A 20,297-nucleotide genomic window follows, 5' to 3' on the forward strand; every position below is an offset into this window, starting at 1 on the left:
CTAGCTTGGGTTGCATCTTGAGTTTTGATTTGGTTTGTTTCCTCAGCTTTATGGCCGGCACAAGGAGTATCTCAGCAGCCTCGTAGGCACTGACTTTGAGCTGGTACGTAGCTGGGCTTCCTGCAGCACTGTCAGTTGTGTTTAGCCAGAGCATTCCGACTGTGGATGAGTTATAACACCTCTCTTAAAGGTTTGAAGTATACCCTCCGGTATGAAAAGGAAGTCAAAGAATAGCACATAGAGTCCTCGTTACGTGTTTTGAAACACTGCATGTTGATCTAGAACTGTTAATGCCTGGAAAAAGGTCTGAAAGGCTGCACATGTGCTGTTGGTAGCTTTCTCTGAGGAGGGTGGGATTAGAATGTGGTAGATGGGGCCGGGCGTGGTGGCTCAAGCCTGTAATCCCAGCACTTTAGAAGGCCAAGGCGGGCGGATGATGAGGTCAAGAGATCGAGACCATCCTGGCCAACATGGTGAAACCCGGTCTCTACTAAAAATACAAAAATTTACAGGGCATGGTGGCATATGCCTGTAGTCCCAGCTACTCGGGAGGCTGAGGCAGGAGAATTGTTTGAACCCAGGAGGCAGAGGTTGTAGTGAGCCAAGATTGTGCCACTGCACTCCAGCCTGGCGCCTGGCCACAGAGTGAGACTCTGTCTCAAAAAAAAGAATGTGGTAGATGGGTAGTGGGTGGTGAGAGGGATATATTAGGGATTTTTATTTTTTAGTCCCTAAACTTAGGTAGTTTTCAATTTTTATCAGTGATAATGTATTTATGTATGACTTTATAATTAATTTAGAAAATAAATATAAAGATGAAAAATGTCGTCTTCACCTTCCATGTGGATGTTTTTTCAAAATACCCCATAGAGAGGCAGGGGTGCCATTTCTGTTTGTCACATATTTTGGCTCTTAAAAAATAGAGGCCTGCTGCAGTGGCTCATGCCTACATTCCCAGCACTTTGTAAGGCCGAGGTGGAAGGGTCGTCTGAGGCCAGGAGTTTGAGACCAGCCTGGGCAACATAGTGAGACCACATCTCTACAAAAATAAAAAAATTAGCCAGGTGTGGTGGTGCATGCCTGTAGTCCCAGCTACCCATGATGCTGAGGCAGGAGGATGGCTTGAGCCCGGAAGTTTGAGTTTGCAGTCAGCTATGATCACACCACTTGCATTCTAGCCTGGACAACAGATCAAGGCCCTGCCTCAAAAAAACAAAGAAAGAAAGCAGTTTAGACAACAAAGAAAGAAAGCTCAGTTATTCTGTGGTGCTGTTCTTTGTGTTTTCTCATTCTAAATGTTCCATTTCTAGAACTCGAAACAAGAATAGAATTACTTACTGGTTTCCCTCTCTTTCTCTAAAAAATTAACCTTCACTATTTTCATATTGCATAAGCAACAGACATTCAGTATTTAAAAGTTAGATAAGACAGACAAACAAATAACTAAAAAAGAAAAGTCCCTGATTTCTTGATCTCGGCCATCTAAAACGAACAGGGCATTCTGGCTTCCCATTGCACACCATAGGGTGGTTGCTGTTGCTTGGCTAATTTCCCATAATGCATTGTCCTCACTGCCATTTAAATTATGTACTTTCTCCCTGCATTATGAGTCTTAGGAATGAAGGAAACAGATCTATGGAGAAGTGTCAGGGTGGGGAGTAGTGACAGCCAGGGTCTGACACCCAGTGTCTTCTGCAGATTTGTAGATGGGGCTGGAGGAAAAGTGCCCATGCCCTCCAGGCCTGCTGATCTTTTCCCACTTCTCTTCTGCTGATCTTTTCCCACTTCTCTTCACTTTAGACTGTTCCAGGTGCCCTCCGGCTCTTCGTAAATGGAGAGGTAGGTAAGTGTCTCGCTAGACATAGATCTCTTGATGCTTAGGCACGTGCGTAGATGGAGCTGTGAATCATCTCCTCCACCCTGGTAGAGGCCTATCTGCCGTACTTGGGAAACTCAGTGATAAGTCTTTCCTGGAAATGCAGAGTTCCTGGCCCTCAAAAGACTTGCCCTCAGGGTGTGTAGGCCCCTCAGGACTGGGTTGGTTGCTAAGGGTGGTAGGAAAATGAGCTAAAATCGCTTCCTGTTTTCTCTCTTAGTTTCAGCCCAAGGCTATGAGTATGACAATCTCTACGTTCACTTCTTTGTGGAACTGCCAGCTACTAGTAAGTAATATTCTTAAGTCTCTCCTTTTCTACCCATTCAGACATTTGGTCAGACTTCCTTTCCCACTCCTTTGCTGAAATCGTTACTATTCTTTTCAAGGTCATAGATCACATGCACTTTGCCACGCCCAGTGAGCTTCCCTGCTTTCACCTCACTTGACCTTCCTGAAGCATTTGCCAGAGCCCGCTGCTCTGCACCACACACTTCTCTGACTTCTGGCTCCACACTTCTCTCTCCTATCTCGCTGGTGGCCCCTCAGCCTTCTTGGGTGATGCCTTCCCTTCTGTTGATCTTAAACTATGAGAGTACCCATGGCTAAGCCAAGGGCTTCTCTTACGCTCTGTCTGCAGTCTTCCTGGGCGACCTCATCCATCCCATGGCTTAAATACCTTCGGTATTTCTCAGACTCCTGGGTTTCTGCATCTAGCCTTAACCTTTCCCCTGGCCTCCAGACTCATATCCAGTTACTTCTTTGTCATTTCTGTCTAAAAGGAACTCTTAATTTCTCCTCCTCCCTCAAACCTCCCCTCCCTGGCCTTCCTCATCCTAACAATGGCGGTGTCCTCTACTGAGTTGCTGATGCCAAAATCCTAGGGGACATCCTTGATCCCTCACTTTCCCTGGTTCCCTGTAGCCAGCCAGGCTGTCAGCAGTTGCTGTCTGTTCTTTCTTCAAAAGCTGCTGTGAACCTGTCTGTTGTCTCCAGCACCCTACTCCAAGCCGCCACCGCCGTCTCTTGTCTAGGCCAGTGCTTTCAGTTTCTGACTTATCCCCCTGCTTCCTGCCTTGCTCCCATTTGCAGTTTATTTGCCACAGACACCAAAGCCAAATTGAGACTTTAAAAATGTAAACAAGTTGTGTCCCTTTTGAGCTGAGAAGCCCAACAGCTTCCCCTCCCATTCAGAGTAAAACATAAACTCCATACCCCGAATGAGCTGGCCCCTGCCTGTCTCTTCCATACAACATTCTAGTCATTCTTCCCAGCCAGGTTCACTCCCACCTTTTCAGGTCCGTTTCCTTTGTCTGAAACCCTTTCTGCCGTATCTTAGCATGGCTGGTTCTTTCTGAGTTTAGGTCTCAGCCTGTGTCACTTCTGAGACAGGCTCATTGGACTGACCACCCAGTCCAAATGAGCCTCCCAGTCACTCAGTCCCTTCCCTGTTTTATTTTTAGTATAGCACTCATCACTACCCAGTAGTCTTTTGTTTGCTTGTTTTTTGTCTGTCTCCCTGCTTCCCCAAGAATGTCAGCTCCAAGAGAGATGACGATCTTTTCTATTTGGTTACCAAGATATCCCCAAGATACACTAGCACATAGCAGGCACTCAGTAAACGGTAAATGAGTGATTGTGTGAATACATGAATACAGAAACTTTGTCTTTTTCTCAACTACTTGCTTTCCTCCCAGGTGAGCTTACCATATCTGGTCTTTGGCTTTCAGACTGGTCAAGCCCAGCATTCCAGCAGCTCTCAGGAGTAACACAGACCTGTGCCACCAAATCCCTAGGAATGGTATGAAGAATGAGAGCAGGCATCTGGAAGGGAATGACATCTGCTCCTGGGATGGCATTTGCAGCTTTATCAGGCCAAGTGCTGGGCACCTGGGGAGGACTCCAGAGTTGGGTGACTTGAGCATGGGTTCGGCAGAGCTACCTGGTCCCGAGGTCCTCTGTCTGCCTTTTTGAGGATGGCAGCAGCTTGTATTTGGGTGTCCCTTTGCCACTCAGATTCCTATTTCCCACCTGGGTGATAATTTTTCTTCTTCCCTTGTGAAGATAACCTTGTCATTGGCCACAGGGAGAACAAATTCCAAGGGAGGCCTTGCCCACCCCATGACACTCCTTTTTATAGGACAAGGTGGCCTACTTCTCCTACCCGTTCACGTTTGAAGCCTTCTTCCTCCATGAGGATGAATCTACTGGTGAGTAGCTCAGTGGTTGATCTGGGCCTTGGTTCCCCTCAAGCAGTGCTATCTTGATGAAGGCTACCTGTGACCTGGCCACTTCTCATTGCTCTCAGATGCGCTCCCGGAGTGGCCTGTGCTCTACTGTGAGGTCCTTTCCCTGGACTTCTGGCAGAGGTACCGTGTAGAAGGCTATGGGGCTGTGGTGCTGCCTGCCACTCCAGGTAACTGCTTGTCCCCACCCTTGTGGCCCACATGCGCTAGGCACTAAGAACCAGACTAACACTCAAATGCATCTGGTGAGGGGTGGGGATAATTAGGAATTAGAAGTGATGTGGCCTTGGCACTGACTTCCTGACAGTCTCTCCATGTGCTTCGGGCTCCTCTGATTGGACTCAGGGTGGGAAGCTGTATGGCAAAATTGGCTCAGAGCCTATGCGTGTTGAATGAATCAGCATTCAGTTTGAAATAAAAGCATCTGTCTTTTGCTTTGTGCCAGACAGTGTACCATACTTCTCATTTAATTCTCCCATCCACTCTGTAAGGTGCAGGTGGTATTTCCATTTTACTAGATGAGGAGAATGAGGTCCAGAGAGGTTAAGAAACCTGTCTGGGTATGCAGGTAATAACTGGCAGAGCTGAGATGGGAATTTCTTCCTTATCGATTTCCAAACAGGTGCTCTGGGTAACCATGATAACCTTCACCAGAGGCCAGGTCATAACCAGACCAGGTGTTTTAGCTGAGTCTAGGCCTGTATCATTGCTGGGGAGTCACTGAGGGGTCACATGCCCTTTCTGGATCCAGCCCCCATCTCTTATTCCCCTGTGTAGGCTCACACACCCTGACAGTCTCTACGTGGAGACCTGTGGAGCCGGGCACAGTGGCTGAGCTGAGGAGGTTTTTCATTGGCGGCTCTCTGGAACTGGAGGACCTCTCCTACGTGCGGGTACCAGGATCCTTCAAGGTGACTTTTGTCTTTGGAGTGACTTCACACTGGGAACTTTGGTCCTGCCTTTCTATTCTGTAGGAGGTGGCATCTGGGTCAAGACCTCTTAGTTGAGCATTGCTTCAGTATTACTTAGCTCCTTCCTTCCTGTGGCTTAAGCTGGAAGTCATGACCACAGTTTGAACCGTATTCCAATATCTACACTGCTATCATAGGAGGGCTCTGGAAAATAGTATACTTAGAGATTTCCCCTGGTCCCCATCAGAATAACTGACCCTTTCTTTCCTCTGTCACTGAGGGCCTCAATAATCAGATGTGGAGAGGACTCAGAGTAAGCGTGTAAGACTGCTACTTCTCAAATGAGGTTGACCGTTCCCTGGTTTTAGTTGGGGGAACTCAGTATTAGCCTTGAGGTGATAGAGTCTGGGTGATGGAATAAGGTTTCCCCAATAGAACTGTGCATCCCAAGAACGGGATTAAGAATGAGAGGGAGGCCAGAACGGTGCGGGGGTATCTAGAGACTGCAGAAACCTGATGGTGTCTCAACGGCGTGCCGCAGGGGGAACGCCTGAGCCGCTTTGGACTCCGCACAGAGACCACAGGCACTGTCACCTTCCGCTTGCACTGTCTGCAGCAGTCCAGGTGAGTGACCTGGGCCTCTGCCTTGGGGCATCTCACCCCTGAGGGCTGGAGAGCAGCTGTAACCATGTGGCTGGCCTCCCTGCAGGGCCTTCATGGAATCGAGTTCCCTTCGGAAAAGGATGCGGAGTGTGTTGGACCGTCTGGAAGGGTTCAGCCAGCAGAGTTCCATTTACAATGTGCTGGGTATGCCCCCTTCCCCGGCTGGCCACCCCGGGTCAACACCGGCCTGTTTCTCTCTGCACTGTGGCAGCTGAATATCATATATCCTTCCCTTACAGAGGCCTTCCGTCGAGCCCGGCGCCGCATGCAGGAAGCCCGGGAAAGCCTCCCCCAGGACCTAGTGAGCACCTCTGGAGCCTTGGTCTCCTAGTCCATGGCAGCCCTGGCCCACAGTGCAAAAGGACAAGATGACAGATAGCGGAGGCCAGTGCTCTCCTGCCTCCTCATCTTTCTGATTACAGACCAGAGGAGCTGGGAAATTCTCAGCTGGCCACTCTGCCTAGCCTTCTGCGGGGCCCTCTCCCTGCTCTGTGGAAATAAAGCCAGAGACCCTGTGGCCCACTTCATGTTGCAGCCACTGTAAATGGGCATCACAGCAAGGCAGGCTTTTTGGTCTGAAACTAGTTTGGGGTGACCCCATAGTAAGTCTGTCCTTGACTCACTTTTCTGGCTTGTCTCACAGTAGCAGGGAGGTGCAGGCATTTACTGTTCTCCAGCCTTTAAAAATGGATGCTTCCTTCTTCCAAGACCAAAGAAGGAAGCTGGATAGTGAGAAGGTTCTTAAATCCCCAGCCTGTGAGTCTCAGCCTCCTCCTTCCAGGACAGCCTCATTCTACTGCTTGGAGCTTGCTGAGGCTGAGATATGAATTATTTCTGAGTAAGTGAAGGCTGAAGGCAATGTCCAGTCCTTTCTGCTAGCTGGGTGTTATCTTTACCTTTATATATGTGTGTGTGTATATATATATATATATATATATATATCCTTTTTATTTTGACTGATGTTCTGTTGGCTGTTTATCTGTTCCAGTTGCTGGTATGGCTGAGGTGTTCTTAATGTCAGGGCCTCTACCATGTCTGCCCTTCCCCTTTTCTGCCTTTCCCTACCCCACAGTGTTTCTTTGGGCCCTCCTAATTCAGCCCCCAGGAGAGGCATAGATGGTGGTGCCAGCTTGCATGTTAGCAGCACTTCTCTTAAAAATCTGGAGCAAAGCATGGAATCGAGGCCACGTCCTCCCTAGCCCAGCACAGAAACAGCAGCCCCTGCCCTTAGCAGTGCTTTATTGGTAGAAGCAGAGCATGCTGCCCAGCCTCAGGCTCAGAAGAGGATTGTGGGGTGTCTGGAGGCTGGGACTGTGTGGTCTCTCAATCATGGTGAGGAAGGGGAGGGAGGGCTAGGAAACAGTAGAAAGTGCTGTAAACCCTCCAGCTGACTCTTCTTGCCTGGGCTGTTAGATCACATGGCTTGGCTCCCAAGCCTTTGCACATGGCACTCATTTATAACCTAATATCTAAGAGGCTCCTAAGGTAGGAAGGTCCGTTGCTGATAGGAGCCCCCAGCTCTCACTCCTAGCCAGGGAACCCAGCTCTGAGCTATAGCCAGCAGAAGCATCAGCAGGCTGCAGTTGCTCCAGCGGGAGAAGGGAGCATCCTGGTCCTCCCCTTCCCCTTGTCTCCAAAGGTTGGAGGCTTGGTATAGACTCCTGTGGAAGTAACAGAATTGGGTAAGTGAGGAATTTACTGGACATTTAGAAATGGAGCTGTTTTCAGGTATTAGTGACCAAGCTGAGGATCGTTGGACACTCCTACTAGTTTCCCCCTGAAGTCCTGGGGCCTGGGATTGCCTGTCAGCCCAGAAGCTAGCACATGGGGAAGCCACTTGGAAAAAGTACCATGTCCCTGGTGACAAGTTCAGTTTTCTCTGCTTAGAGACCTAAGAGGACTCAGCCATCTATCCAGGGAAGGAGGTGACGGCTCGACCCAGCCCAGGGTGCTGGAGGTGGCCTCTTTTTACCTGCAGAAGTCTCATCTCCCTCGCCAGGCTGACAGGTTCAACCTGGGGATACGGCTGCAGTTCACAAAGCCCCGGGGGTAGATGTTGGCTCTGAAGATGTCCCTTGAAACCATGGTGATACCAGTATTGTCACATATAATTCGAGACAAGGAAATTTGGCCCAGGGCCTTGCGCTGTCTTCTGGTGAAAACACCTCGTTTCTGCCACCAGAACCTACCAGGCGGTCAAGAGATGTGGGTGAAGGTTGGGGAGGAGCACCTGTTGTGTGCCAGGTACTTTACATATATTATTCCAATTCTCACAAAATTCCTGCAAGATGAGAATTTTAGAAATGAAACAAATTCAGTGGCCAAATAAATTGTGCAGCATTAAGTGCACAGTAATTTAAGTGGCCAGGGCTGAATTTGAACTCAGGCAATACCAACTCCAAATGAGTCAGGTCTTCAATCACAAAATTATTGGAGGGAAACCAGATTTAGCCCTTTCTGCCCCTGTTTTCTGGGACCAACCCAGAACAGTGAGGCTGCCAATCTAGCTCCTGGGTTTCAGATGACTCCAGCTCAGGCAATATGGTCCTTGCCTGGGTCAGTGTCTCTCTCTCTTTGACCCAGCTTTCCAGAGAGGAGCCTCCTGATTTCAGTTCCTGTGAACTCAGCAGAAATGACACTAAAAAGAGCAGTGTTCTCCAAAGTTTAGTCTTGAAATGCTAGAGTGATTTTCTGTGCCTCTGGTGCTGATGTCTTTTATGATAGGGTCACTTACCTGTCTCCGGCTCGGGCTCTTCTGAACTGGTTCTCAAACAGGCAAGCCAGAAGAGGCCCCACTCGAGCCCCCGGCAATAGAGGCTCTGCGATGGCCCCAATCCAGATGTCAATGTTGTCAGGTGTCCCATACAGATTCAGGAACTTCCGTGCTAAGTCCTGGTTTTTCAGCACCTGGCTAAGCTGTGCCAGATTCTGGGGCTGGGAGAGCCCACAAAAGCTCCTCCAAGCATTGTACCCTGCAGGGGAGTGGGGAGAAGCAGCTTCAGTCTTGCTGAGCTCCCATTAGCTTCTGCTGCTCTCCGCCAGTCCTCTAGGAGGAAGCTGTGGCCAGTCAGTGTTGAGCAGAACCAGAAGATTCAGCTGGCAGAAGAGGCCCTAACCCTTCTAAAGACCAGGTATCTGTCCTCTGACTGAAAATGTGAGCGGATAACCATGCTCAGTGTGCATCAGACCGAGGAGTGTGTCCTAACCTACAAAGCTTTTCTAACCTAAAACTCATAACCACAAATCCGTAATGAAACTATTACTGGGCTCAAGTGCATTCATTAGACACAAGTAAGACAATAGCCAGAACATAAAAGACTCTCCATTGGGTTTCTAGAAGGAATGAATGAGTGATGAATAAGTGAAGGAACAAACCAACAAATGGAGAGCATGAATAAAATTCATCTACGCAGAAAAGGATGGCACGCTGTGATTCTGTTGATACGAGAGGTCCTGCATAGGCCAATACAGAGACACGAAGTATACTGGAGGTGATCAGGGCTGGGGTGGGGACAGGGGCTGACTGACTGTCCTTACAAGGTTTCTTTGGGAATGATGGAAGTGCTGTGATATTAAATCGTGGCGATGGTTGAATGACTCTAAATACACTAAAATTATTGAATTATCTATTTCATATGGGTTAATTTTATGGTAAATCTCAGTAAAGCAGTTTTTTGTTTTTTTGTTTTTTTTGAGGCGGAGTTTCGCTTGTTACCCAGGCTGGAGTGCAATGGCGCGATCTCAGCTCACCGCGACCTCCGCCTCCCGGGTTCAGGCAGTTCTCCTGCCTCAGCCTCCTGAGTACCTGGGATCACAGGCACGCGCCACCATGCCCAGCTACTTTTTTGTATTTTTAGTAGAGACGGGGTTTCACCATGTTGACCACGATGGTCTCGATCTCTTGACCTCGTGATCCACCCGCCTCGGCCTCCCAAAGTGCTGGGATGACAGGTTTGAGCCACCGCGCCCGGCCTAAAGCAGTTTTTAAAAAGTTTTCAGAAGCTTCCAAAGGCCAGCCATACATATTTGTCAGTTACCAGGATCCCACCAGGGCCAAGCCACATCAGAGAGTGACAATCAAGGTAGCAGATAGCTTTGCCATGTCCTGGACACCAGCCCAACATCATCCATCGAACCACAACACACACACACACACACACACACCATCCCCCAGCAGAACACATGAAAACCAGTGTTTTACCATTACTGAGCACTGTCGGGCGAGTATCTCAGGACCCTCACACCACCTTTGTGAGGTGCTTTTATGGTACGTTAACTCTATCCGGCATGTTTACTAAAGTTGAGCAGCCACGACTGCAGTGTCGCTTTACCGTTAAGTGGAGCGCAACCCAGGCTGTCCAGTTCCCGATTTGACGTTGGGCTTGGGAAGGGATTAGAGGAGATGGCAAGAACTAGTGCCGGGACGATATTTCTGGAGGGCACAGGTATTGGGGGGTTAGCTAGTGATCTCGGCTCTCCGGCTCTTCCTTTTATGTCAAAGTAGAAGGCAAGAATGTCAGTCCAAACTGCACCATTTTGTAAGCCCCCGACCATTTCCCAGACCTTGGTCAAAGTGAAACACTCCACAGGGGGTTGGGCCATGAGAAAAACATCCTTATCATGCCCTGAGGGGGCAAAAGCCCAACTGAAGGAACATCCCTATTATATCCTGCTGGGCAAAGGTCCAAGGAACATCTCTTACCACATCCCACTGAAAAAATGGCCTGATCATAGGCACACCTTATCAATATCCTGCCAGGCAGCAAGCCATTCGGCCCAGGCTCCTCCTGCCCATACCTGTAAGTACTCCCCCACCCCCGTGTAAGCGGTAGTGGGCTCTGGCATTAAGCTGGTCCCCCACCTCTGTAGGTTTTACGCTGGAAATAAATGCCTGCATTTGCTGTTGAGCCGCCCTCTCTTTGTGTGTCTTTGTTTAAGCTTCCCTTCAAAACCTAATAGACACTTGGGTGGCTAGCAATCTCAGCTCCCCAGCAGGGGCGCACAAAGCTCCTTAGCTGCTGAAGGGCCCAAGTTTAAGGAAGGAAAGCAGCTCAGGTTTCTCGAGTGTCTGCTGTGCTCTGCTAGGCGCTGTGTGAAGTGGGGTGGGCTGAAGGAGGTGCCACCACTGCTTCATACGTGGCCAGGATCAGCAGAGGTAGATGGTGCTTCAGGTTCTGTCTAGATAGGGAGGTAGGAGGTGGGAAGGAGGGAGGGGCAAGGCAGTGGCCAAAGCCTTCCCCTACTGGGGCTGAACAGGGGAAAGAGGAGAAATTACAAATTTAAATTCAGATTTTACTACTTCCTATTTGTCTGACCTTGGGAAAATTACTAGCTGTCTCTGACGTATTTCCTCATCTGTAAAATGGCTGTAATCATTACTTCTCAAGGTAATTGGGAAGACAAAATAGTCTACATGAAAGTGACTAAACGAAGTACCTACGTTTGATTCTTTCCTGGGATAAAGTCATTTGTGCCCTCACCAAACAGCCAATGCAGCCTTAGTTTTATTCCACCTATTCCATGCCTCTAAGGCTCTTCGCCTTTCTCCATTTAGAGCAGGGAGCATTTCTGTGGCTCTGGAATTTTAGCCTTCCTCCTTGGAACTTGCCAGGGTATTGGGAATGGAGAAGATCGTCCCTACCTTTTAAGCCTATTGTTTTTTTCTACTTGGAAAGTTCGAGTCTCCCTTTTTCAGCTCTGGGCCTGCGGTGAACCTAAACCTGGACAGCAAACGGTGTTCCGGGGATGCTCTAGGGCATTGACCTTGCCTTGCATGCCTCTGCACCCCTGCACATCCTGTAGACAGCCCCAGTCAGAAAGGAGGTACTGGGGTCTTCCCAGAACCCCCTGAGCAGCCTGGCCTGAGCAAAGCTGGGAGAAGTGGCGGACAGCCCCCTCACCTGGAAGGCCGTGGTCCCGGCTTCGCTGCATGTTGAGAGCCGCCAGGTCCAGCCCGATCCTCCTCACTTGCCGAAATAGCCGGTCCCGGAGCTCATCCACTAACATGGCATCCTGACGGTTCAGCTTGGCAGGGGTGGCCATGAGGCCCCGGAGGATGGGGTCGATGCCACCTGGTAGCAGGGAATATGAGCAGCATAGATCAGACCAGCCTCTGGGAAGCTACCTGGGTTGTTTTTCACATGATGCCAAGCTAGCCCAGAGCTGGACAAGCCAGTCAGGTATGTTGAGTAACATCTGTCAGGAAACAGAAGTCTGGAGGGACATGAAGTAGCTGGAGCTGGGAGACAAAGGGGTCACCCCACTTCTTAAGGAGTGGAAGGCGAGCTCCCCATCAATCTGACATTAGTCTCTGCCCCTTTAAAAAATCCTCTCATCCCACAGAGGATGGGAGGCCTGTGGCTGAGGGTCTTGCTGGCACCTGCCTTGTTTCCACTGTCCTGGGGAGATATTAGCAGTGGCCTCTGCAGCAGCTGGGCTTCCTGGCAGTAAGCTTGGCCCACCTAGGGGAGGGTGTGCTCCCCACCCTCACCCCCATTTGCCGCCCTGGAAAACCTGGTCACCTTCGTGCACGATCCGCCAGCTGGCAAAGAAGGCGGAGCTAAGCGGGATGTGTGAGTTGGGTGCAGAGGCCCGGTACTGACTGTCCAAGCGGAACATGAAGGGCTGGAGCATGGTGTGGCCAAAGCGGAAGGCCAGGGTGAAGACATTGGCCACACGTGGGTCCACTTGGGAGGAGTACCCCCTGTAGGGCCCCAGGGTTCTCCTGGCCCGGGCCTTGCCCAGAACCAGGGGTAGAAAGTCTCGGTAGGTGATGATCTAGAAGAGAAGACAGCAGGAACGTTCCCCAGAGGCCACTCATCCACATCCTAGCCTTTTCGAAGGGTGGCTCTGACATATTAATTCTTTATTGTCATCATGTGACAACATTAATTTCCCATTGGTGGATGGAGATACGAAGCCCAGAGGGGATGAGTGACACGGACAGGGTCACACAGGGAGTTAGAGGCAGAATCAGGAGAGAGGTCAGATCCAGGCACAGCGCCAGTCACCCAGACCCAGCTGGTTTTAGGCACATCCCCAAGGATGTGTTAAGGACTGCTTCTCATGCCAAGCTTGTCATCTAGGGGGATGCTGGGATGCAGAGTTCTTTACCTGGACCATGGCCCCCACGATCTTCCGAGCCTCATTGTATAGCTTGTCTCCACTCCACCGGGGATTCAGGCGTCTCAGCTCGGTGGCCAGGCGGTTGTGCTCTCGCATAAAGAGGGTGTGCATGGCGGCCAGTTTGGGGGTTTCCGTTGATCGGGTGTCACCTTGAAAACCCCAAACTCAGACTTATTGCAGCCTTTCCCAGAGAAAGGTCTTTCTGCCAGGGCAGACCCAGGACTGGAGACTGGAGAGATGGGGTGGGCCACACTCTTGGGCCTCGCTGACCTCTATCTCCAGCTATGCTGAGGCTCCTTACCGCCACCCTCGTCCCTAACACAACAGGCCAGGAAGGGGAGGACAGGGGAATCCTAGCAGGTTTGGGTTAGCTGGGAAAGCACAGGGCAGCCACTGGTTTCAGGCAGGGGCATCTTTGCCTAAGGTTTCTACTCATTCTACTCTACAAGACAACCAGATCATAGCCTGGACCAGCTATGAACAAGGGCACCTTGACTTTGGGACTGCGAGCCCACCTGTCCATGAACTGCATCTGCCTGCATGTTCTCTACCGAGGGCTGTTGTACCCTTTCCCATCTTTGGGCTTGGCCTCCTACTGCTCTCCCCCATGAGCCAGAGGGAAAGAGGAGGAGAGGGAGGGCCAGGCAGATACCGTTCTTACGAACAGACCTTCTACTACAGGCGGGGAAGGAAAGGAAACTCCATCATTTGCTTGCTTTTAACTAAATCCTTTTGCACAAGGTCTTAGTTAGGCTACTGTTCAGTAGACCTCTCCTGAAGGCACATGCTGCTCTTCCCAGGACACACAAATGTACACTCCTTCAAAAGAGGAGCTGGGGCCGACTCCCTGTGAGGAAAACAGTGGAATAGGGTGGACAGGGCAGAGACCTGGGACCTGCGGTGAATCTGTTCCTCAAGTGGACTCTGCCATTGGAAACTAACTCTGTGCCTTGGGCACATTATTCACCTTCCCTGAGTCTGTGTCTTATTGTAAAATGAGGACGATAATAATTCCCTCCTTCCAGGGCTGTTGCAAGGGTTAGAGATGGCAGATTTAAATATCTTAATGAGGTCGGGTGCAGTGGCTCACACCTGTAATCCCAGCACTTTGGGATCCCAAGGCAGGTGAATCACCTGAGGTTAGAAGTTCGAGACCAGCCTGGCCAACATGGTGAAACCCTGCCTCCACTAAAAATACAAAAATTACCTGGATGTGGTGGTGGGTACCTGTTATCCCAGCTACTCGGGAGGCTGAGGCAGAAAAATCACTTGAGCCCAGGAGGTGGAGGTTGCAGTGAGCTAAGATCATGCCACTGCACTCCAGCCTGGGCAATAGAGTGAGACTCCATCTTAAAAATAGTAATAATAAATATTTTGATGAGAAATGACTACCATTATTATTGTAACTGTGTACACAGAACAAAAGACACTGAGTTGTGCTTCCAGAAGAAGGTATTAACTGCCTAGCAACAGTTGGGGACAGGGAGGAACTAAGGAAATTTATCCCAGAGAAGAAAAAAAAATGGAGATGGAAGTAACAGTTACTTTGAGGTATTGCTGTGTGAAAGAGAGTGTCTTTTCTGAGGTTCCAGAAGCATACTTAAGAGGAATAGGTGAACATTTGATTAAAATAAGGAGACTTTTTTTTTTTTTTTTTTTTTTTTTTTGAGATGAAGTCTCATTCAGTTGCCAGGAGGGAGTGCAGTGGCACAATCTTGGCTCATTGCAACCTCTGGCTCCCTGGTTCGAGTGACTCTCCTGCCTTAGCCTACCGAGTAGCTGGGACTACAGGTGTGCACTACTAGCCCAGCTAATTTTTCTATTTTTTAAAGTAGAGACAGGGTTTCACCATGTTGGCCAGGATGGTCTTGATCACTTGACCTCGTGATCCGCCTGCCTTGGCCTCCCAAAGTGCTGGGATTACAGGTGTGAGCCACCGCACCCAGCTAAGGAGACCTTTCTAACAGTCGGAGCTGCTTGTGGCTGAGCCAGGGTGCCACATAGGTGGTGAGAGCCTTCTCAACGGAGATGGATAAGCAATGATCTCTGACCACACACAGGGAGTTTGCAAAGGGACTCCCACATTCTGATTCTGTGATGACTACAGCTCTCTGCCTATGATGTGCCTGAGACTGAGGTCTCAAACTACGTACCTTCACCACCTCCCACCATGACTTCCCAGTCCTGACCCCAGGGATGGCTGTTTCCTTGGAAGACACCACCTGCCTCCCAGTCTGACCTGCCAGGAAGCAGGGGATGCGCGCCGAGCGGTTGGTGAGGAGACAGGGGTCGTCGTGAAGGTTGTCGAAGGGCAGCAGGGCCCGGCCGCTGTCTTGGAAGCGCTGGTTGACGGCCAGCAGCCCCAGGTAGTTGGTCTTGTTGCGGAGCCGCAGCGCGAGGGAGACCTCGCTGCCGTACACCATGCTGGCGTCCACGAAGGAGGTGAGCGCGTTGATCTGGTTGCGGACTTGGTTCTTGTTTTGGGGGCATGAGGGTGCCGAGCGGAAGAAGGGGATGCAGTCACGCTGGTTCTTGATGCGGGGGTCATTGGGTGGTATCTAAGGTGGAAGAGGAGTCAGTGGCATGGGGCCCCCTCAGTAGCAGACTCACTTCTCTCCCTCATGTCCCACCTCTCTCAAAACCTTGCTCAAAAACTCCCCTCCTCCAGGAAGCCCTCCTTGACTCACCCAGGCTCATGCTGCTCACCCCTTCAGTCTGAGTGTCCTTAGCATTTTGTTTCACAGAGTCTCAGAAGGTTAGGAATGAATGAGGCTTTTAAAACAATCTAGATCCTCATTTTCCAGCAAGGAAAACAGCCTCAGAGAGAGGAAGTGACAACTAGTTAGCAGGAGAGGTGGGTTTAGAACTTAGTTCTCGTAACTCTTGGGCTGGTGCTTCTTTAATTCTGTTCAGTTTGACAGAGTTTTTCTAAGTCCCTTTCTTGCTCGGTGCTTTGGAGACTACAAAGGTCAAAAAGCACAGAGAAGGTTGCAGGAAGCTGGCAGTTCAGTGGAAAAAGACACACACACACATAGAGTTAAGAAACTAGGTTGGAGTGGCATCTGCTGTGCTTGATAGAAAAGCCATATGCGGGCTGGGCATGGTGCCTCACGCCGGTAATCCTAGCGCTTTGGGAGGCCGAGGCAGGTGGATTACATGAGGCCAGGAGTTTGAGACCAGCCTGGTGAACATGGCAAAAACTCATCTCTACTAAAAATACAAAAATCAGCCGGGTGGCACATGCTTTTAATCCCAGCTACTTGGGAGGTTGAGGCAGGAGAATTGCTTGAACCCAGGAAGCAGAGGCTGCAGTGAGCTGAGATTGCACCGCTGCACTCCAGTGTGGACAACAGAGTGAGACTCTGTCTCAATAATAATAATAATAATAATAATAATAAGGAAAGAAAGGAAGAAAGAAAGAAAAAGAAAGGAGGGAGGGAGGGAGGGAGGGAGGGGAGGAGAAAGAGAAGAGAAGGGAAGAGGGAGAAAAGAAGGCATATGCCAAAGGTATGATCGGAGAAGCCTCCCCAGATGAGGGGCCCCTGAGCGAGGGATTGAGGACTAGAAAAGGTTGCAGCAGGGAGAGGCCAGCCAGAGGCCCTCACATGTCACCCCTCATGAATGTGGCCCCACCTATTAAGGGTGACTGTGTGCGTATGTGAGAGTGTGTGCACGTGTGTCACCTCTATGTCCCTAGCAGAGACTCTGCTCCCTGGACTCTATCTTTTCTTCCCGAGTGTCCCACACTTGCCTTCTAGCCTGAAGATCAGGACCCCACCCACGGCCCAAACCCAAGAAGTTGGCAAGAGCTGCAGTGCCCTCGGACCACTCTGGGAAGAAGAAAAGGGCAAGAGCTAAGAAGCCCTTAGGTTGCCAAAAGCAGGGGCCCAGAGGCTTCCCCTGTTGGATTGAGACCCATGGGTCAAGGCCTGTCTCAAGAATTTCCCACTCCATGAAGCCTGACCTGAGCCTCCTGGCAGATTGCCCTGCCCCCACCTCTCAAACACACACGGCGTGGGGTTTCTGCTCAGCTGTGTTTCTTGTGTCTCGATCTCGTACCCTGGCTCCACAGACAGCTCCTAAGGATGGTGCTTCAGTCCTCCAAATCCCCACCCCCAGCACCTTGCCTTTGGGGGAGGCCACACAAGGGCGTGGGAGACTGGCTGAGGGTACCTTGATGGGAAAGCAGGGGGGCACCTGGGCGCAGGTCTTCTCACAGTCAACCTCTGCAGTGAAGGCCACTCTGGCTGGGGACTCCGGGGCGAAATCTAGGTCATGGTCAATGAACTGGCCCCACTGCATGAACATGAGGGCCCGGCCGTGGTCCGAGGCCAGTCTCTCACTGGGGAAGCGCACAATCTGGTTGGAGACAGCTCGGACCTGGTGGGGAAATAATGTCAGCATGGGCCATGGGCTCCCTGACACCACAAGGTATCAGAGCCAACCCCGGACGCAGGGAGCAGCAGCTCCCCTGCTGGAATCCAGAAACTCTCCTCTTCTGCCTCCCACGCCCCTTTTCCTTTTTGTCCCTGGAGACATAGGTACCTCCTGCTGTCATTCCTGCAAGGACGGTTTCTGGGATTCCAGTGGTAAAGAGAAGGAGAGGGGCCAGGTCGACTGCCTCAGACCTCACCAGCTCTTCCAGAGGGGAAAGCAGGTGAAATCGATAGATCAATTTATAGACTGATGATAGCTAACCAGCTGATGGCACTGACTCACAGGTGCATGAACTGGTTGCCAGGTGATAGATAATACATGTAGGGAGTACTAGGTCAGTGGATGGAAGGACGGATAGAAGAAAATTAATTAATAGATGTTGCTGGATGATAAACTGCTCTATTGATACATCAATAGAAAACTGATGAGTTGATAAATGTGAAATAGATCAACAGATGAAGCCAGAGGAAGGTATAGAGAGCTGTTTATATTTAGCAAGAGACTTTGACACTAATTTTCTCAGAAAAAAACCCTGCAACACCGTAATGCTTAGTGTGAATAGAGCATGTCCTGTATAGCTATTTATACTAAGGACTTCAGTATTCACACAGGCTCTGCAAGACGGGTTTCAGTGCCATTTTACAGGTGAGGAAACTAAGTCTCAGAAAGCTGTATTGTTTGCCACAAGTCACTGCGCTGGTCAGTGGAAGGGCCTGGGTTCAAGCCCTGCCTGGCTGACTCTGGGCTGTGTTTCACTCCCTGAATTTAAGAGATCAAGCAACCTCCACACCCTCAACCCCAACTCACAAGAGGGAGGAGGAAGCCATTGCGCCTCCTGCCGGGGGTCCAGCCGAAGGGGAGCGACCGCCCGTCCTCATATTCGGCGGGCAGCCAGCGAGCCAGAGGCTGGTTGGAGGCCCCTAGCCAGGGTCTCCTCCTGCAGCAGTGGGGGGTGGGAGGGGGTAGGGTTAGCAGGGGCAGGGCCTGGAGATGGCTCAGCAAGGAGGAAGAGGTGGGTGCGGGAAGGGAGGCCCCCCGCAGGTGCAGCCCCGTGCCCACCTGTTGTTGCACCGCCCGGTGATGGTGCGGTACTTGCGGCCGCAGCGCTCCGGCTGGTCCTGGAGAGCACAGCCACTGGCCTGGGACAGCAGCCGCAGCTGCAGTTCTGTTAGCACATCTTGGGGAGGGCAAGTGGGCAGGCCTGAGCTGCCAGCTTCGTACCTCCCATCTCTTTATCCTCTCTCCTCCCAGCACCCCAAGCCTGTGCACCCTGCCCCCCTCCCCTGGCTTCCTTCCACTCCAGGCTGGGGCAGGCCCAGGGGGCTCCGTGGAAGCAGAGTACCAGTGACATTGAAGGGTCCAGACTGCTGGGGTTGTAACTTCTCTTCCAGCAGCCCCAAGGCCACATGCATGTAATCTGCAGCCTGAACAACTCTCCTGGTGGCTGCCACCGGTTGCTTGAAGTAGGACAGGAGGTCCATGGGGCTGGCTGAGCCGCTGCGAAGCCGCTGTTTGATGCTGCCCAGGAGAGGAGGAGTGAGGCCTGGAGAGGGGGTCCAGACCCACCCAACAGAGGCCCAGTCCTGGGGAACAGTCAGGATAGGGCCCGGGGACAGAAGGGTGGATGGAAGGGAGGCTCTACCAACAGCAGAGGTTCATGGGGTCCAGAGGTGGGTAATGGGTGAGATGATGGGTGGTGGCTGATCTCTTGGGGACTGGGCCTATTGATTGCTCAGGGTGGTGGGCACCTTGGCTGGAGTCCCCCGCGCCCCCCACTGATCCTCCCAGGCCCATGCAGCCCACAGACCCAAGTCCACCTGTCCTGGGTCCAATTGTAGGCAGCATCCACCAGCAGCTTGGCCTCTGCTATGCAGTCCCGGAGGACCGAGGTCTCCACTGCCCCAGGGGAGGCTGTTCAAAGAGACGGAGGCTCAGGGTTCTGGGAGCCACGAGACCCAAGCGCTTCCCCTTCCCTTTCCCTTCCCTCCTCCTTGGCCGTCTCGGAGGCTATTACCTGGGTCAGTGCCCTCACAGGGCTGGGCAAGGACGAGTGTGGCCAGGACCCCTGCCAGGGCTGGGAGCAGATACATCTCTGCAGTGAGACTTCACCAGCTAGGATGTGAGTGACACCCACCGCCTGCACAGGAGGGTCTTCTGCTCCCCTCTCACTTCGAGGACCCCCAGCTGATCGCTCACCTCCTCCTACTCTTCTCTGGACGTCGCTGGGAAGGGACTTTAATAGCCCATTCTAGGGTGGGGGAGGGCAGCTCTAGGCCCCAGAAGCCCAGCCTCTTGGGTGGAGTTCTACGACCTCCCTCTGGTTTTCAGGGGAGTTTTGAGACTGAAACACCCTGCCCCACCCCTTGCCAGTCTGGGGACATTCTTCCTTCCTACCCTTCACTCCATCCCTCCCTTCTACTACCAAGCCCACTGATGCACGTCTCCCTGGGCCCAGAGCAGCACCTGGGACACGGGTGTGGCTCAATGGATATATGTTGGCTGATTGAGGAGCAGTGTACCTCAGTTGCCCCCACCTGGCCGCATGGCCTCGGGCAAGCCACTTTCCCGCTGCAGGCCTCAGTTTTCACATCCCTAGAATGCGAATTGGGCCAGATGATTGGAAAGGTGCTTCTCCTTCCCAAACAGGGCAGAAAGTGAATCTGCCTTACAGTTATACACGCCCCCATACCCAGTGCAAAGCCCAGCATTTAGTAAGTGCTTAGCAGGTGTTTGCTGAGTGAATGAATGATCTGTGATGAACGATTTGGCCCCTCTCCTTATTCCCTAGCCCTACCCACTCCCTCCAAGGTGCCAGGGAGAGTGTGAGGCTGTGGCTGAGGCAGGGCCTGGCAGTGAAATCCCTCATGGGGCCGTTTTGGGGATGCAGCGAGATGTCACAGGCAGCACACCCCGCCAAGTGAGCTGCTGGGGAGCCTGAGGGAAGCGCCCACCGTGGGGTGTCTTCTCTTGGCATTTCTTCAATGCCAGTCAGTAGTAGATTGGCTCTGAGAAGTTGGTTTCCATTCTGAGTTCCTGTTGGGC

General features: G+C 51.5%; 2 protein-coding genes across 4 annotated transcripts in view; one reads left to right on the forward strand and one right to left on the reverse strand.

Annotated features, from left to right (window-relative positions):
- The window catches only part of MKS1 (MKS transition zone complex subunit 1), a 41,885-nt gene extending 35,232 nt beyond the window's left edge, over positions 1-6,653 (forward strand). For 2 of the 3 annotated variants that reach the window (XM_074388100.1, XM_039476437.2), the window contains 10 exons: positions 47-103; positions 1,801-1,843; positions 2,097-2,162; positions 3,604-3,674; positions 4,014-4,083; positions 4,182-4,289; positions 4,897-5,030; positions 5,572-5,654; positions 5,740-5,837; positions 5,933-6,653. In XM_074388100.1, coding sequence (XP_074244201.1) covers positions 47-103; positions 1,801-1,843; positions 2,097-2,162; positions 3,604-3,674; positions 4,014-4,083; positions 4,182-4,289; positions 4,897-5,030; positions 5,572-5,654; positions 5,740-5,837; positions 5,933-6,024 — 822 coding nt within the window. In that variant the 3' untranslated portion in view covers positions 6,025-6,653. The remainder of the gene's footprint in view (positions 1-46; positions 104-1,800; positions 1,844-2,096; positions 2,163-3,603; positions 3,675-4,013; positions 4,084-4,181; positions 4,290-4,896; positions 5,031-5,571; positions 5,655-5,739; positions 5,838-5,932) is intronic. The other variant, XM_010339742.3, reaches the window with a different exon arrangement.
- Positions 6,654-6,808: 155 nt separating this feature from the next.
- On the reverse strand, positions 6,809-19,480 carry EPX (eosinophil peroxidase). Its single transcript, XM_003929113.4, has 13 exons — positions 19,270-19,480; positions 19,073-19,166; positions 18,598-18,773; positions 18,315-18,432; positions 18,063-18,192; positions 16,992-17,198; positions 15,058-15,376; positions 12,807-12,967; positions 12,215-12,470; positions 11,594-11,764; positions 8,428-8,665; positions 7,666-7,878; positions 6,809-7,354 (listed from the first exon to the last, which is right to left on the reverse strand). Exons 1-12 carry the CDS (start codon positions 19,343-19,345, stop codon positions 7,677-7,679), a joined length of 2,148 nt encoding a protein of 715 aa, XP_003929162.1. The 5' UTR covers positions 19,346-19,480; the 3' UTR covers positions 6,809-7,354; positions 7,666-7,676.
- Positions 19,481-20,297: the final 817 nt, after the last annotated feature.

Source organism: Saimiri boliviensis, chromosome 17, assembly GCF_048565385.1.
Source record: "Saimiri boliviensis isolate mSaiBol1 chromosome 17, mSaiBol1.pri, whole genome shotgun sequence".
In the NCBI taxonomy this organism is placed as follows: Eukaryota; Metazoa; Chordata; class Mammalia; order Primates; family Cebidae; genus Saimiri; species Saimiri boliviensis.